The sequence below is a fragment of the Colobus angolensis genome, unplaced genomic scaffold (assembly GCF_000951035.1).
Source record: "Colobus angolensis palliatus isolate OR3802 unplaced genomic scaffold, Cang.pa_1.0 Scaffold48, whole genome shotgun sequence".
In the NCBI taxonomy this organism is placed as follows: Eukaryota; Metazoa; Chordata; class Mammalia; order Primates; family Cercopithecidae; genus Colobus; species Colobus angolensis.
Genome location: NW_012118265.1, coordinates 7,735,297 through 7,751,840, shown reverse-complemented (window position 1 = coordinate 7,751,840; position 16,544 = coordinate 7,735,297). Strand labels below are relative to the sequence as shown.

The following is a 16,544-nucleotide window of genomic DNA, read 5'->3' as shown; positions in this document are numbered from 1 at the left end:
TTAGGAATTAAATTTTCATGTGAGTTTTAGAGGGGACAAATATCCAAACCACGGGTCTCAGGTCTAGGCACATGGGCCTCTATTTCTGTTTACAAGGACACAAGGATTTCAGAAGACCCACAGGCCAACTTAAAAGTGTGGACTAGTATGTGCCTGCAGTTCTAACTGTTTAAACTATAATGTGAGCTAAATGGGAGCCAGCCATAAAAAGTGAAAATAATTTTCCATATCTTACACACACAAAAAAAAATATGGTAAAAGGTTTTAGTCACCATCTAAAGTAAAAAAAAAAAATCTTATGAGACTGCTGCATTGCCAAATTGTAAATGAAAAATTATAAAACTGCAGAAATTACTATTTTAAGCAACAAGTCACAAACAACTGAAAATTCAGACAAATATAAAAATTTAGGGAAAAGAATAAGTTTAAATCCATTCAGCATTTCTGCAAACAGAATGACTTTCAGGTATATTACATTTGTTGAGCTCTGATTTGTACTAGAAAGTAGTATGTCTTTCACAATAAGCACAGTGTAAATTATAAAATAAGAAGTCCCATCACATCAAACAACTAAGATGCCAAAGTGTCGGCTATATTTTCAATGGAATAAAATGATATTTATAATAAAATTCCTGCTTTTCAAATCTTCCTTTCTCATCCTGCAATTTCAGAAAGTCCCCCACAGGTACACTATGCATGCCTTAAGAGCTGAGCCCAGAACCAAAGACTGAGGTCTGAATTCTAGATCTCCCATTGCACTGTTAGCCACACTAAGCACAGAGCTGAAAAATACTTTAATTAAAATACTTTAGTTAAAACACTTTCATTAAAATTAAAATACTTTAGTTAAAATACTTCAATTAAAATTAGAATACTTTAAGAAGTCAAACTATTTCTGACTACAGAGTTCAAAATTTTTGAGCAAACTGAAGAAACATTCCAATGACGAGATTACTGATAAAGCCACATGTCAGCAAGTATAAAAGAAGAATGCAGTAGAGGATGACTCTATTAGGTGCTGAACAGAGAACACCCTTTTCAAAGGTATCTGGCATTTCAAGGTGATGGAAATTACACAAACACACCCCATGGCAAATAAATGCGGTCAGGGCACAGCTGGCAAGTATGGCTTTGGTTCCATCACTGAACCTAACATAACAAACACTGGTGTTGCAATAGTCATTTCTCAGTACATGCATAGTACATGATCTTGGAGATGTGAAGGGGGTATGGAAAAGCAAAAACTCTGGTCAAAATATATCTAAAAGAAAAGACAATAAATACTTCCGGGGTCCTACTTATGAATGAACCCTTGGGAAAATCTGAAGTTCAGCTGACTACACACCTGGCATTAACTGTAACAAGTACACAGTGTTCCATCCCTGACTAATACAATCAATATTTTTCTTCAAACCCACATGCTTTTCCCAGAGATCCAAGAACTGCCGGCTTAATGTTTGTGCTGCTGTTTTGAGTGAGGCACTGGGCGATTTACCTGCATGCAGCAGGGTTTTTGTCTCTGAGCAGAGTTCCAGATAATGTCCAGAGGTCAAAACTTACTTTTCAAAGTCATTGAGGTTTCAAAACCTCAAATCCCTTTCACATATGACCAACCCAAACTGGGAACTACGACCATTAGCATTATTTCAGGACAAGGGGGATATTACCACTGACCCCACAGAAATTCAAACCACCATCAGAAAGCATTGTAAATACTTCTATGCACATAAACTAGAAAATCTAGAAGAAATGGATGAATTCCTGAACACATATACCCTCCCAAGACTGAACTAGGAAGAAATCATATCCCTGAAGAGATCAATCAGGATTTCTGAAATTGAGGCAGGAATAAACAGCCTACCAGCCAAAAAAAGCACAGGACCAGGCAGATTCATAGCTAAATTTTACCAGATGTAAAAAGAAGAGCTGGTATCATTCCTACTGAAACTATTCCAAACAAACAAAAAAAAAATGGATAAGAGGAACTCCTCTCCAACTCATTCTATGAGGCCAGCATCATCCTGATACCAAAACCTGGCAGAGATACAACAACAAAAGAAAAAAAACTTCAAGCCAATATCCTTAATGAACATCATGCAAAAATCCTCAACAAAATACAGCAAACCAAATCCAGCAGCACATCAAAAAGCTTATCCACCATGATCAAGTAGGCTTTATCCATGGGATGCAAGGTTGGTTCAACATATGCAAATCAATAAATGTGATTCATCACATAAACAGAAGTAAAGACAAAAACCACATGATTATCTCAACAGATACAGAGAAGGCAATTGATAAAATTCAACACTGATTCATGTTAAAAAAAAAAAAAGCCCTCAATAAACTAGGTATTGAAGGAAAATACCTCAAAATAATAAGATCAATATATTACAAACCCATCACGACAACATCATACTAAATGTACAAAAGCTGGAAACATTCCCCTTGAAAACCAGCACAAGACAAGGATGCCGCTTCTCACCACTCCTATTCAACACAGCTGATACGGTGTGTCTGTGTCCCCACCCAAATCTCATATTGAATTCCCACATGTTGTCGGGGGGACCAGGTGGGAGGTAAGTGAACTAAGGGGGCCGGTCTTTCCTGTGCTGTTCTCATGATAGTGAATAAGTCTCACTAGATCTGATGGTTTTAAAAATGGGAGTTTCCCTGTACAAGTTCTCTCTTTGCCTACTGCCAACCACATAAGATGTGACTTGCTCCTCCTTGCCTTCCACCATGATTGTAAAGCCTCTCCAGACACATGGGACTGTAAGTTCATTGAACCCTTTTTCCTGTATAAATTACCCAGTCTCAGGGATGTCTTTATCAGCAGCATGACAACGGACTAATACAATATTACTGGAAGTCCTAGCCAGGGCAATCTAGGAAGAGAAAGAAAAAGGGAAGGAAAGAAGGAATGAAGGGAGGAAGGCAGGAAGGAAAGAAGGGAGGGAGGAAGGGAGGTAGGGAGGTAGGGAGGAAGGGAGGAAGGGAGGAAGGGTTCAAATAGTAAGAGAGAAAGTCAAACTATCCCTGTCTGCAGATGACATGATCCTATATATGGAAAACCCCATAGTCTCAGCCCAAAAACTTCTTCAGCTAATAAAAAAAACTTCAGCAAAATCTCAGGATACAAAATCGATGTGCAAATATCACTAGCATTCCTATACACCAACAACAGTCAAGCCAAGAGCCAAATCAGGAACAAATCGCCATTCACAATTGCCACAAAAAAATAAGATACCTAGGAATACAGCTAATTAGGGAGGTGAAAGATTTCTACAAGAAGAAGTACAAAACACTGCTCAAAGAAATCAGAGATGACATAAACAGACAAATATTACATGTTCATGGATAGGAAGAATTAATATCATTAAAATGGCCATACTGCCCAAAGCAATTTACAGATTCAATGCTATTCCTACTAAACTACCACTGAGATTCTTCACAAACTGGAAAAAAACCTATTCTAAAATCCATATGGAACCAAAAAAGAGCCCAAATAACCAAAACAATCCTAAGCAAAAGAATAAAGCCGGAGGCATCACACTACCCAACTTCAAACTATACTGCAGGGCTACAGTAACCAAACAGCATGATACTGGTACAAAAACAGACACACAGACCAATGGAACAGAAAAAAGAGCCCAGAAATAAAGCTGCACATCTACAACTATCTGATCTTCTACAAACCTGACAGATCATAGTTGTAGGTGTGCAGCCTTATTTCTTTAGTCCTAATAGTCTGATGAGTCTGTGGCTCATTATTCCATTGAGGCTCAGTTAAACAAATGACTATCGTTTATTGTTCTACCGAGGCCCAACTAAATAAATGCCTCTTACACAGTTATAATTCTCCTTTATTCCTAAATGACAACACTACAGTTAAACCTCTCCCAACACCATAAATGGTGAACCGCCCGTCACCTGTATAGTTGAACACTGTCTTACCTGGCATGGTCCAATGAAACCGAAGGAAACATAAACAAACACGCTCAGACAAATTACACCACAGACTGAAGGCTTAAAGATCTTATGTAACAACCATAAATTACTGCAAATTGCTGCACTTCTAAAGTATTTGGCATCATGGATGCTTCTTACAGTCAACTGATAAGGACAGTTTCACCATCCCAGGAGGCAGGCAGGTGTTTGCAATAAAGAGATTTTTTGGAAAATAAAACAATCAACAGCAGCTACTGCACATGTGCACTCACTCTCTATCCTCCTTAGCAGGAAGTGAAGGTATATGCCAAACTGAGACCTAACCCACTGCCAGAAAACCCCTTGCCCTATTCTTTCTAGGATTAAGACTTGACTTTAAGAAGTGTTTGGCGTTAAAACGTTACATGCAAACTTAGACAGGGGCTACCTTACTATTTTGATTATTAAAAGTTAAGGATGGAAAGATAACTTTTTATATATATATGTATGCAAGATGCTAGGTTTAATATGTATATAAAATACTAGGTTTGAAACTAAGTATTATGTATTTAATACTAAGTATTAAACCTAGTATTTTATATATATATATTTTTTATATTTTATATACTAAGTATTAAACCTAGTATTAATACTAAGTATTAATATATAGTAATAATACTATAGTAATAGTAATATTATTACTAATACTAATACTTAGTATTAAGCACTATTAATACTAAGTATTAAACCTGGTATTTTATATACATATAAAACACTATATATATATAAAAACACTAGGTGCATATATATATAACACTAGGTGTGTATATATACACACTAGGTTTAAACCTAGTACTTTATATATATGTATATGTAAAACCTAGTATTTAATATACAGATAATACTAAGTTTAATATATATATTATACTAGATATTTATATATATATAGACCTCCAACTCTATATATACACCCACATATATATTTATATATCAAAGCTGAATATATATATATTAAAGTTGAAAGTCTTCTGAGACCTGCCCTAAACACTGCAGCTTCACTATCAGGAGGGGTCAGATAGAGAAATGGAGGTGCCGATCACTTATGAGAAACATCCTGACATTGTTAATGATTCACGAAGCCTCCTCTCTTTAGGGTCCTAAATACAACTTGAAAATTTAGTAGTGGATGAGCTTCTAAAAAGGTAATGACTGCTTTCTGGTGTTAAAATATCTACTTTCCTAAAAGCCAGAACTGGTTATATCTTTTTGGTGGACAGAAAACCCTCATGAGAAGGACAGAAGAGAATGTCAGGGATAGTGATAAAGTTATCTCTGGGGAGGTAGGAAGGAGAAAAGAACTGGAAAGGAAGGAGGGGTTCGCTGTAATAGTCTAAAACAATAGAAAATGAAGCAAATATGTTAAAATACTAACATTATTCAATCTGAGTGATAGGTACACAGAAACTGATTATCTTTATCTTTTAATTTTTCTACAGGTTTAAAGCACTTTATAACAAAAAAAAATTAAAGTAAAATTTAAGTGAAAAGAAGATACAAAAGGCACAAAGAAATGCAGACTGGTGCCTAAGTAATGCTAAGTGGCAAAGTCCAATCATGCTGCTTTCATTAAATGTAATTGCCAAGCAACACAATAAATACACACAAGCCTCCCGGGAACCCTAAACTCCAAGATAACATACACTAAAGTCAGAACTCACTTTATAGTTTTACATTTTATTACAAGATAGTTCTATGATATCCGTATCGTTTACATATCATTTACAAAAGACACAACATTCATTTTTTTGCCAAATAAAATGCAAGTCCATAAACAAAGTTGAACTGAAGGATATGCACTATTATTTAATTGTATGTACATTTGCTCATCTATATGAAAGCCAAACTCCAGGAGGCACAAATATGGCAGCCTGTTTCTTGAGCTAAAGCTAAGTGGGATCAGGGTGTAACTGACATAAAAATCCACATTTCTTTTTAGCATTCTTTCGGAGACCAACAGCAGGATTTAGGCCTATGCTAACAAACACAGCTGCTGCCACAAAGAGGAAACAAAAAATCCACAGCCTTCTTTCTTCTCCTGAATCCTCTACCAAATGGTCCACACCAACAACTGAATGAACTGAATGACAGCCATTTAGAGCCGACATGGCCTCAATGGACCTTGTCACCAGTTTTTCCACATATCTGTTTTGGGACACACATATCATGAGATCATTAGATTAGGGTATAAGGCTGCTAATACACCAATTCTGTGATTCGCTTTGACCACCTAACCACATGCAAAATTCTTAAAAATATCACAGAAGTTACAAACTGTTAGCATAGAGGCCAAACCTGAATATTTTACTGGACACACAACATTTCTTTAAAATTTGAGTTGGGAAAATACTCATAAAAGTCTGGATTTATATATTCTCTTTTCTAATTATCAGAACATCTGGTTACAGTGAGCCCCTGCACTCACCTGGTTTGAGCTAAGTAGCAGCTGCTCAATTTAAATAAAGCCTGTTCACCACAGCTCCCACCACTCCCTATCACCTACATGTACCAGCATCATGTATTTATTCTACTTGTCCTGCCACTGTGGGTATTTTAATTTTGGGCATAATCATAAGGGTGCTATACCTCAGAGGCCCTGGAAATGAATAGATTCCCCTGAGAACAAAATCAGGAGGTGGAAAGAAGACAGGGAGAATGCGCTTGGTGTATTGAATTTTGAATTCCAATACAGGTTAGAAGAGGGAAGGTAGAGCTTGAAGCAGAAGGTGTCTCCCACCATTTACATATGCACATTCCCACGGCCCTGGCTATACAGCACCAACATTAACAACTCCTTTTCTTACACTGGTGTTTTCCCTAAATGCACAAGATTCCTGATTCTGAACACTTCTGTCACCTCTGCTCTGATATTGCCTAAGGACTCATGGAGGTGTACTGGCTTGTTTTTGATGCAAAGCTCCCCCGAACCAAGCCAGCCATGGGAATTACTTTCTACTTGCTAATTCACCAGATAGTCACAAATGCTGTGCCCAAACTCTTATCAAGTAAACTAAGCATCAAACTGTGACATTTTGTAAGCCACAAAGAAAAAAATATACAGTTAAAAAGCAAAAGGTGTCTGATGCAGAGAAGAGAAATCACTCATCAACACAAAATTAAGTGTCAGAGACAAGCACACAAAAAAGGCACAGAGGGAGATGGAACAGAATACCATTCATTAATCAGCTTTAAGAATATATAAACATTTCTATATCAAATTAAATTTCCAAGGAAGGGCTAGACGCAGTGGCTCATGCCTGCAATCCCAGCACTTTGGGAGGCTGAGGCTGGTGGATCACTTGAGGGCAGGAGTTCAAGAGCAGCCTGGCCAACACGGTGAAACCCCATCTCTACTAAAAATATAAAAAGTAGCGGGGTGTGGTGGAACACGCCTATAGTCCCAGCTACTCAGGAGGAGGCTGAGGCAGGAGAATCACGTGAAACTAGGAGACTGCAGTGAGCCGAGATTGTGCCACTGTACTCTAGCCTGGGCGACAGAGCAAGATCTCGTCTCAAAAAAAAAAAAATTTTCCAAGGAAGAACTGTAACTAGCTCTCTATTGTGCAGAGATACATATACAGGTACAAACATACATGTACATATACATGCATACATACACAAATAAACACACACGCATATATATGTACATCATCATAATTATGACAATGTGCAGGTTATGTTAGTACTATACTTACACTATACTATATTTAACAAAAAGAGAGACCTCGTAGAGTTTCCAGAGTTCACAGTACATCAATCTCATGGCACTTTATTTTATCAAACCTAATTTTCCTGATCAGAAGTGTCAAAGTTCACATTCTCATTAGTGCCGGCAGAGTTCCGAGAAACATTTCACAATCTAAAGAGTCTTTCTCTTTAGAGTTACAGTATCACTGGCAGAAAAGAACAAAAGCCAAATCCACACATAATTTCCACAACTTGTTTTTTTCCTACCACAGATAGAAAAGAAGGTAAACACTCACTGCAGAGAGCTGGCTCCATGTGGATCTCAACGGCTTATGGTGAATCACAATTTTTTCATCTGACTTCTGTTCTTTGGGCTCCGACTCTTCATCAGAATCAATGTCAAGGGCCTTTTCCTTGTAGTTTTGATACAGGACAGCATTTTCTGCAAGAAAACAAGGCCTATGTGTCACTAATTGTTCTCAATCATTATGTTACTTGCTCTAAATAAACATCATATGTACCCAATGTTTGGCCTCCAATTTTATAAACAACAGAGAGACAAACAGATTTAGTCCCTGAAGAATAATTACAGAAAAGTGATTTTCTCATTCACATAGCTCTATCTCAAACTCAAGTGCAGGGGAAGGGGAGGAGTCCATACAGGGAATGCCAACGGAAGCAAAGTTTCCATGTTTCTGTCCACTACTCATGAAGGACAGTCAGGCCTATTAAATCACTGTAATTTAGGTTAAATTACATCCTACCTTTTATTTCAGGTCCGTCACCATTCATTTATCTATTTAATAAACATTTATTGTATATCTATGATATGCCAAGGGCTGAAAGTAAAATGGAAAACAAAAGAAAGATACCCCTCATGTTTCATGAGCTCTCATGTCCTCACCCACCTCTCATGAGCTAACAGTTTAATAAGAAAAACTGTCAAATTCACTCATGCATTTATTCATTCAACTGTTACTTAGAAAACACCTACACCTACTAAGAACCTAGTAGGTTGTCCCACAAGAAGCAACAGCCTAGCACCTGTTACTCTACAATAATAGAAACAAAATAAAAATCTCAATCTTCAGGAGCTGATACTAAAGAATGAGAGAACTGCAATAAATAAGCAAGTAACTTTGACAGTATTTTGATGCTCATAAGTGTCATGAAGAAACACGGAACAGGGAAGTGGGGTAGAAAGTGCTGGGAGGAGGGCATGTAGATTTTAAGTAGGGTAGTTTAGGAAGCCTCACTGGGGTGACAATCAAGTAGAGACATAGAAGAGGTGAGAAAGTGAGCCACCTGTATCAAAACTACAACGAAAAGGCCCTTGATGTTGACTCTGATGAAGAACTGGTGCCCAAACAGCATCTCACTGGGGCACAGCAAGTATAAAGCCCTGGGGCATGAGTCTACTTGGTATGCCTGTATTTATTAAGAGCAGCAAGGCTGTAGTACCAAGAAAATGGGCGGAAAGTACAGAATATGGGAGTTGAAGCCGGGCACGGTGGCTCACATCTGTAATCACAGCACTTTGGGAGGCTGAGGTGGGCAGATCACTTGAGGTCAGGAGTTCGAGACCAGCCTGGGCAACATAGAGAGACCCCCGCCTCTATCAAAAATACAACAAATTAGCTGAGTGTGGAGTTGAAGCCGGGCATGGTGGCTCACATCTGTAATCACAGCACTTTGGGAGGCTGAGGTGGGCAGATCACTTGAGATCAGGAGTTCGAGACCAGCCTGGGCAACATAGAGAGACCCCGCCTCTATCAAAAATACAACAAATTAGCTGAGTGTGGTGGTGTGTCCCTGTTGTCCCAGGTACTCAGGAGGCTGAGGCAGGAGAATAGCCTGAACTTGGGAAGCAGAGGTTGCAATGAACCGAGATCATGCCACTGTACTCCAGACTGGACCCCGTCTCAAAAAAAAAAAAAAGAAGAAGAAGAAGAAGAAGAAGATAGGAGTTGAGGGTGACCAGAGGGCTTTTAGAAATTTTTTTAAAAAATTTTCTAGGTCATTATATTTGAGAAGAAATGAGAGGATACACAGAAACAGCTCCTTATAAAAGGAAATAACGTAAAACTAGTTATAATGAAATAGGGCCTTGTCTCAGCCATTAAAGGACTTTGATTTTTACTCAAAATGTGATGGGAAGTCACTATAGGTTTGAGGACATAATGATCTTACACAAATACATGCTTACAAACTGAAGGATTTACATACAGGTACGAACAGACTGTCAGTAGGGTGTGATGTAGTCTGGCAGTCAGGTATTTGGTCAATGAGGAAAGTCTAAGGTCTGAAAGCTGAGAAGCTACAGAGCTAAAGGAAAAGCATACACAAAAGCTATAATGGGAATATAAGAGGAAACATAATACAGTCATGCATTGCGTAACATTGTTTTGATCAATGACAAACCACATCTACAACGGTGGTCCCACATGTTATAAAGGAGCTAAAAAATTCCTATCACCTAGTCAGCTTAACGTTGTAGTGTACCACATTACTCATACGTCTATGGTAATGCTGGTGTAAACAAACCGACTGCACTGCCAAAAATATAAAAGTATAGCACATACAGTTATGTACAGTTCATGACACTTGATAATGATAATAAACTATGTTACTGGTTTATGTATTTACAATACCATACTTTTTATCATTATTTTAGAGTGTACTCCTACTTACCAAAAAAAAAAGTTAACTGTGAACCAGCCTCAGGCAGGTCCTTCAGGAGGTATTCTAGAAGAAGACATTGTTATCATGGAAGATGACAGCCCCATGCATGTTATTGCCCCTGAAGACCTTCTTGTGGGACATGATATTGAGATGGAGGACAGTGATATTGATGATTCTGACCCTCGGCAGGCCTAGGCTAATCCATGTGTTTAGTTTCAATGAAAGAAATTCAAAAGTAAAAATGAAAATTTTTTACAATAAGAAAAAGCTTACAAAATAGGTATGTAAAGAAATAAAAACATTTCTGTACAGCTGTACAGTGCGTTTGTGTTTTAAGCTGTGTTAAAACTAGACTTTAAAAGTGTCAAAAATTTTTAAATTTTACAAAATAAGTTACAGTAAGCTAAAGTTAATTTATTATTGAAGAAAAAAGGTTTTTTAATAAATTTAATGTAGCTTAAGTGTACACTATTTATGAAGTCTACAATAGTGTATGGTAATGTTCTAGGCCTTCCCATTCACTCACTACTCATTCACTGACTCACCCAGAGCAACTTTCAGTACTGCTAGCTCCATTCACGGTAAGAGCCCTATAGAAGAGTACCATTTTTAATTTTTTACATCGTATTTTTACTGTACTTTTTCTGTTTAGATACACACATATCATTGTGTTACAACTACCTACAGTATTCAGTACAGGAACATGCTGTACAGGTTTGGCTGTACCATATGTCCTAGGCTATACCATCTGGTTTGTGTAAGTACGCTCTATGATGTCTGCACAACAACAAAATTGCCCAAGGATGTATTTCTCAGAATGTATCCTCATCATTAAGTGATACACGGCTGTACCTTAAAAGAACTAGGGAGAGTCAATGTGGTTAAAGCTTGGGTATGACTAGTGGCCACATTGTACAAGGTGAGTTTAGAGAGATAAGCCAGACAGTCCAAATCAACAAAATACTTGTAGGCAATGCTAAAAACTGGATTTTACCCTGAGTACAAAAGGATTGAGTTTCTTTCACACTGTCATGATAGCATCTCTTTCCTGAACACAACGGGACTCCATGAAAAGGGAAGACTTGCTTAGAGTAGAGAGCAAAACATTGACTACCTAGGAGACTAAGAAGCTATTGGGGTAGTCAATGAAAGATGATAGAGGCTTGAGCTACATAACATAGAACAGACTGGTGAAAGACTGGATATGGGGGCAGAGAGAAGGAGGTGTTAAGGATGTTTCCTAGGTCTGCAGGCCTCACAACCAGAAAGTAGGAGACAGGAACACCAGAAGAGATTCAGGTTTAGTGGGGAAGATTATGAGTTTGGTTTGGGGCATTTTGAGTTTGAATTGCCTTTCCCATCGACCAAAACAAGCAAGCATCTGCCCCTTTTCTCATCAACTATAGATTATTCTGTATGCACTATGACTAAAGTAACAGTATGCAAGATTTTACTGGTCTCTGATTGTCATGCTATGTAAAGTAGATTACGAAGGTAAAGACTGAGTCTCCCCTAGTCTTTAAAGCACCAAGTAGTTGGCACAAAGTATATGCATAACATTGCTGATAGATTTCTCATTTTCACAACAACATAGGCAACAGTATTATTAATCTCATTTCACACATGAGGTGGCTCAGTGAGGGCCCAGTGATATAAAGGGTTTTTCTCAGTAGCACTCAACTGATGAATAGGAGCAGGTCTGCCTGGCTCTATCTAATATCACAGATTCTCGCCATTTGGCCACACTGCTTCCCTAGTTATATTCTTGTTAATCATTAACTGTAAGAATCCTGCATTCCTCGTGTACATACATATGTGTGGAAAAAATTTCTAGGTCATTATATTTGAGAAGAAATGAGAGGATACACAGAAACAACTCCTTATAAAAGGAAATAACGTAAAACTAGTTATAATGAAGTCTAGTCTCTGACTTTAAAAAAAATCTAAAAATTTTAAACTCTCTTAGGCAAAGGTCACAGAATAAATACCAAATTCCAGGGAATGTAAAGTATCTCCTTAGGTATATATTAGGTAGATGCTGTTCACTTCATAGAGTGCTGTAAGAAGCAGCAAATGGGACTAAGAACTAGATCTGTGTCCTACTACTGGCTGTGTTAACTAGGTGTGACAGTAGACAAGTTGCCAAACCTCTCAGATCTTCTGGTTTCTTCAATTATAAAATTAGGGACATGAACTTATTCCAACCAGCTAAATACTATATCTGGATTTCCTAAGATTGGTGCGGTGAATGAATTTTTACAGATGAGTCATTTTTAAATGTTCAATGGGAAACTCATCTTTATAAAAATTATATAGGGAATTATTTGATAATCACCTAAGGCTACGTATTTTATAACTCTGGGAGGTTGCACATTGGCTTGACTTATAGAGGGGCATCCCCTTCTTCATTATTCTTCGAAGGTTGGAAAATCTTCACACTTCAAAACATGACAAAAAGTAACTACCCTCACTACTACCATGACCCTCCAGCCCCACAAGTGCTACAGCTGGGACTGGAAGCTCCCTTCACGCTCTTCCAGTTGGCTGACACTTGACCCATCTATTTACAGAAAGTCCATTAATCTGATTAGGGTTTGAACACCTGGTTGAAGGTGCTTTTGTTTTTGAGATCCTTAATAAAAATACTACATGGGTTGCAAAGTCTTGAGAATATGTTTTTGTCAGTCAGGAGAGTTAGATTTCCCCCAAAGTTGAAACTTAATAAGGAAACAAGAAATCAGAAATGATAATAAAATGTGGAAATATGGGCAGCATACTAAGTCAAAGGAAATGTGACCTAAAGAAATATGACTTCAGGTCTAAATGCCAAAATCAGAATTTTTAACTAAAAAGCTAGAGCTTGGTCTTACTCTTTCTCTGTTTCCTGAGGGACACGGGGATGGAGCCAAGGTAGAGAAGAATTAAAAATCCCAGGACATTGACTGAAAAAGTTATCAGCCTATAAAAAATGCCATTAACTATATTCACCATTAGTATTACTAGCTAAAAATTTAGTTTAATGAGAAGCTTTGGACTGTATAATTTGGGAAGAAGTTGGACATATTTCTCATCTTAAGCATTTTTGTTACTGCAGTTGGATTCAACTTATAATTGGTATTCTACATTGAAACAGCAATAAAAGTTTTGAAAATTAAATGCTTACCTTCCCCATCAAATGTTCCTTGTCCTTTCAGCATTTTTTTCTAAGAGACAAAAAAAAAGCAAAAAAAAACAGGAAAAGCAAACTATGTATGAATGAGCCAAATACAAAATACAACTATTTTAAGTACTTTTTTTTTTTTTTTGTCATTACATTAATTAGATTTCCAAGAGCACACAGAAGCTGAGCCCTGGAGGAGTTCACCCATTTGATAACTACAATTCACTGAAACAATGAAATAAAATGTACAAGATCTCCCATACCCTGTCAAAACAGAGTGAGAATCCTCAAATAACTAGCAGGTCAGCTCATTTTACTACTCGTGATTCACCATCACTGTTAAATTGAACTTTGCTATACTTGCAGAGTTGGAAAAAACACATAAAATGTTATATAATTTCTTTAAGACCATGGGCTCTAAAATAAAACAGGCTTGCTTGTGTTTTGCATATGTGACATTTATATAGACTGGTTCCAGTGCTTTGATTAACCAAGAAAAAATGTGGCTGCCAAAAAGAATCTCTGCCCTATTGCTGAGATCTGTCTTGTTTCTGTGGAAGGCAGCATACACTCCAAAATATCCCTCTTCAGTTTTCCCTGTTTCTTTATGTCATATTTGGCAATATTTTAATAAGTGCAGGTAATGGGACAATACAGGGGAGCAATACCACACAGTGTCACCCTAACCTGAAGTTTTCAGCTGCCAATTTGTTAAACGCACTCAAGGATGAATGGGCATACAACGGGAATAAAACACAACCAAAGGCCATGGTGACAAAAACAAGCAACAAAAAAGATGACAAAATATTTGTGTCTTTTGTGATCCTGGCAGTTGATTTTCAAATTCACATTCTACCTGAATGACATCAAGTGTGTAGTAACTACTCAAAAAACAATACAGTAAGTAAAAGCAAAAAAATAATCAACAGGCTCAAACAGGAATCAGCATTTTTCTGAATCAGCTGTGATAACAGCTACCATTGACTGAAACCTCTGAGCAAACTCCAGACAACTTGACTGCAGAGTGCGGGTCTGAGCATGCTCCTCCCCCTTTCAGCTATCTCTTTTAAAAGTGGTCAAGACTCACTCAGCCAATAATCTGCCATATTTCACTCTGGTTCCCCCAATTCTGCCTGAGCTTAGAAATTTAAAGGTGATGAATTTCACTTCTTCCAACAAAGCTGCACTAAACTCGGCTGTGCCGTCCAGCATCAAAGTGGCCAAGAGCTGGATGTACACTAGTAATCAACAGCCAAACATAGAATTAAAAGGGAATGACTTCTGGTTTCCTCTATGCTCCGCCTCCCCACCCCCAACACATTTACTTTTGGCTTAGTGAATGGCGTGTCACACTCCTGCCCACTTTTACCTTTATCCTTCCCAGACTGGAAAACTTCTCCTTGTCTTCCATAACTGCTTTCAGAACAGGCTGGGACATTCTGTTCTTCTTCTTCGAACTGGTAGGACTGTCAAAATCAAAGCCACTGACCACTGCCCTGCGATAAGACGTGGACCGCAAGCCTCTCCGCAGAGACCCTGGGCTGTCCACGTCGTTATCGACCTCACTCTCCTCCCCTGCGTGACCCAGAGGTCCTCCTAGGCCCTCCACCATGCTGCGCACCTTGAGGAGTCTCTTGTGGGGCTCCACATTCTGATTGTTGGATTTACTTATTTTAATTTCCGAGGCCAGACTCTTCGGAATGATCTGCTGCTTCCCCACTTTGAGGGCGGCGGGGCTGTTTGTACTCAAAACCACGGAAGGATTCTCCAGGAGCTCGTTCTCCTGGGAGGGCAGCCTTTGGAGGGGAAATTTTTGTTCTGAAGAACTTTTCTGGGGCGCAGGAGAGAGCCCCCGTTCGGGGTCCTTAGCCTTCTGGCCGGACTGCGAACCCGACCCAGGAGAGTCGTTATTAGCGGCAAGGCCATTTGCAGTGGGCGAAGGCACCGGGAGGGCATTCAACCCAGTCGGGTCCTCTTCGGGGGTGCAGGGGGCGGGCGCGTTAGGAGTCCGCGGGGAGCGCAGAACCGGCGGCCGCGGCGCAGGCAGGGTTACCGGGCCATTTGCTGGGGATTTCGGGGAGCCTCCCGGCACCGCCTTGGGGAGCTTGGGTGACTTGGGCCGTCGAAGTCGAGGAGAGGCAGCCCTATACTCCGGGGATGCCGTCCCACCATTGGCCACCGCTCTCCGCTGGGCTCCCAGAAGCAGGGGGCTCCTACGTACTGTCCTGCTGTCCGAGGCGGTGGGCACCTGGGCGGGAATCTCCCCTGCGGTGAGCGTCCCTCGGTCCTCCACCGGAAAATCCGTAATTAGCAACCCGTTGGGGCTCTGGTAGGACTGGGGCCTCGGCTTGCTCCGGCCCAGCAGCTGGGGCTGAGGAATCGACCGCCTCCGCCACAAAGGGGTTATGCTGTTGCTAGAAAAATCCACTTCGCTCTCGCGGTCCATAGCCGGGCCTCGAAGTCAGCCCCGGTAGGAGCAACACCGGGTCAGTCTTGCCTAAAGAGGAAAGAAGTTAGGAAACTGCCTGCGGATAGGCGGGGACGCCTGGCCGACTCGCGTGCTCCGAGTCCGGCGGTCCCCCTGCTGCTGCGCAGGACACGACTGCACCGCACTTACCCGCCCTTTCTCGGGCAAAAACTGCACCACTGCGGTGCGCGGTCCCAGGCAGAAATCTGGGGTGCCGCCCAAACGTACTAATCCAATCACCTCCGCGTCCCTCCCACGCCAAAAGACCACCCGCACCAAACGAGCCTGCCACCAATTCACTGAGTGCAAGCTGAGGCACAAGAAACTTGGGACGAGTTCAGCTTTCTTGGGAAACTCGCCGCGGGACGCTCCCTTCTGTCGCCATCCAGCCGCCCGCCCTCATCGTGGGTACCCTCGTGCTCCAGATGCGCGGCTCCCAGGCAAATTTACCTTCTGGGACTTGCAATGTCCAGGACCAAGGAGCACCCACTGCCCCGTGGGTGGCCCGGGTCCGGGACCCAAGCGCCGCTGCGAGGGCTTAGGAGACCGCTGCCGCCGACCGCG

General features: G+C 40.1%; 1 protein-coding gene across 3 annotated transcripts in view; it reads right to left on the bottom strand.

Moving 5' to 3' along the window:
- ARHGEF26 (Rho guanine nucleotide exchange factor (GEF) 26) overlaps positions 1-16,544 on the bottom strand; it is a 138,933-nt gene that overhangs the window by 121,961 nt on the left and 428 nt on the right. For 2 of the 3 annotated variants that reach the window (XM_011958980.1, XM_011958982.1), the window contains exons 1-4: positions 16,431-16,544; positions 14,883-16,010; positions 13,517-13,556; positions 7,968-8,113 (exon numbers count right to left, since the gene is read on the bottom strand). In XM_011958980.1, coding sequence (XP_011814370.1) covers positions 7,968-8,113; positions 13,517-13,556; positions 14,883-15,959 — 1,263 coding nt within the window. In that variant the 5' untranslated portion in view covers positions 15,960-16,010; positions 16,431-16,544. The remainder of the gene's footprint in view (positions 1-7,967; positions 8,114-13,516; positions 13,557-14,882; positions 16,011-16,430) is intronic. The other variant, XM_011958981.1, reaches the window with a different exon arrangement.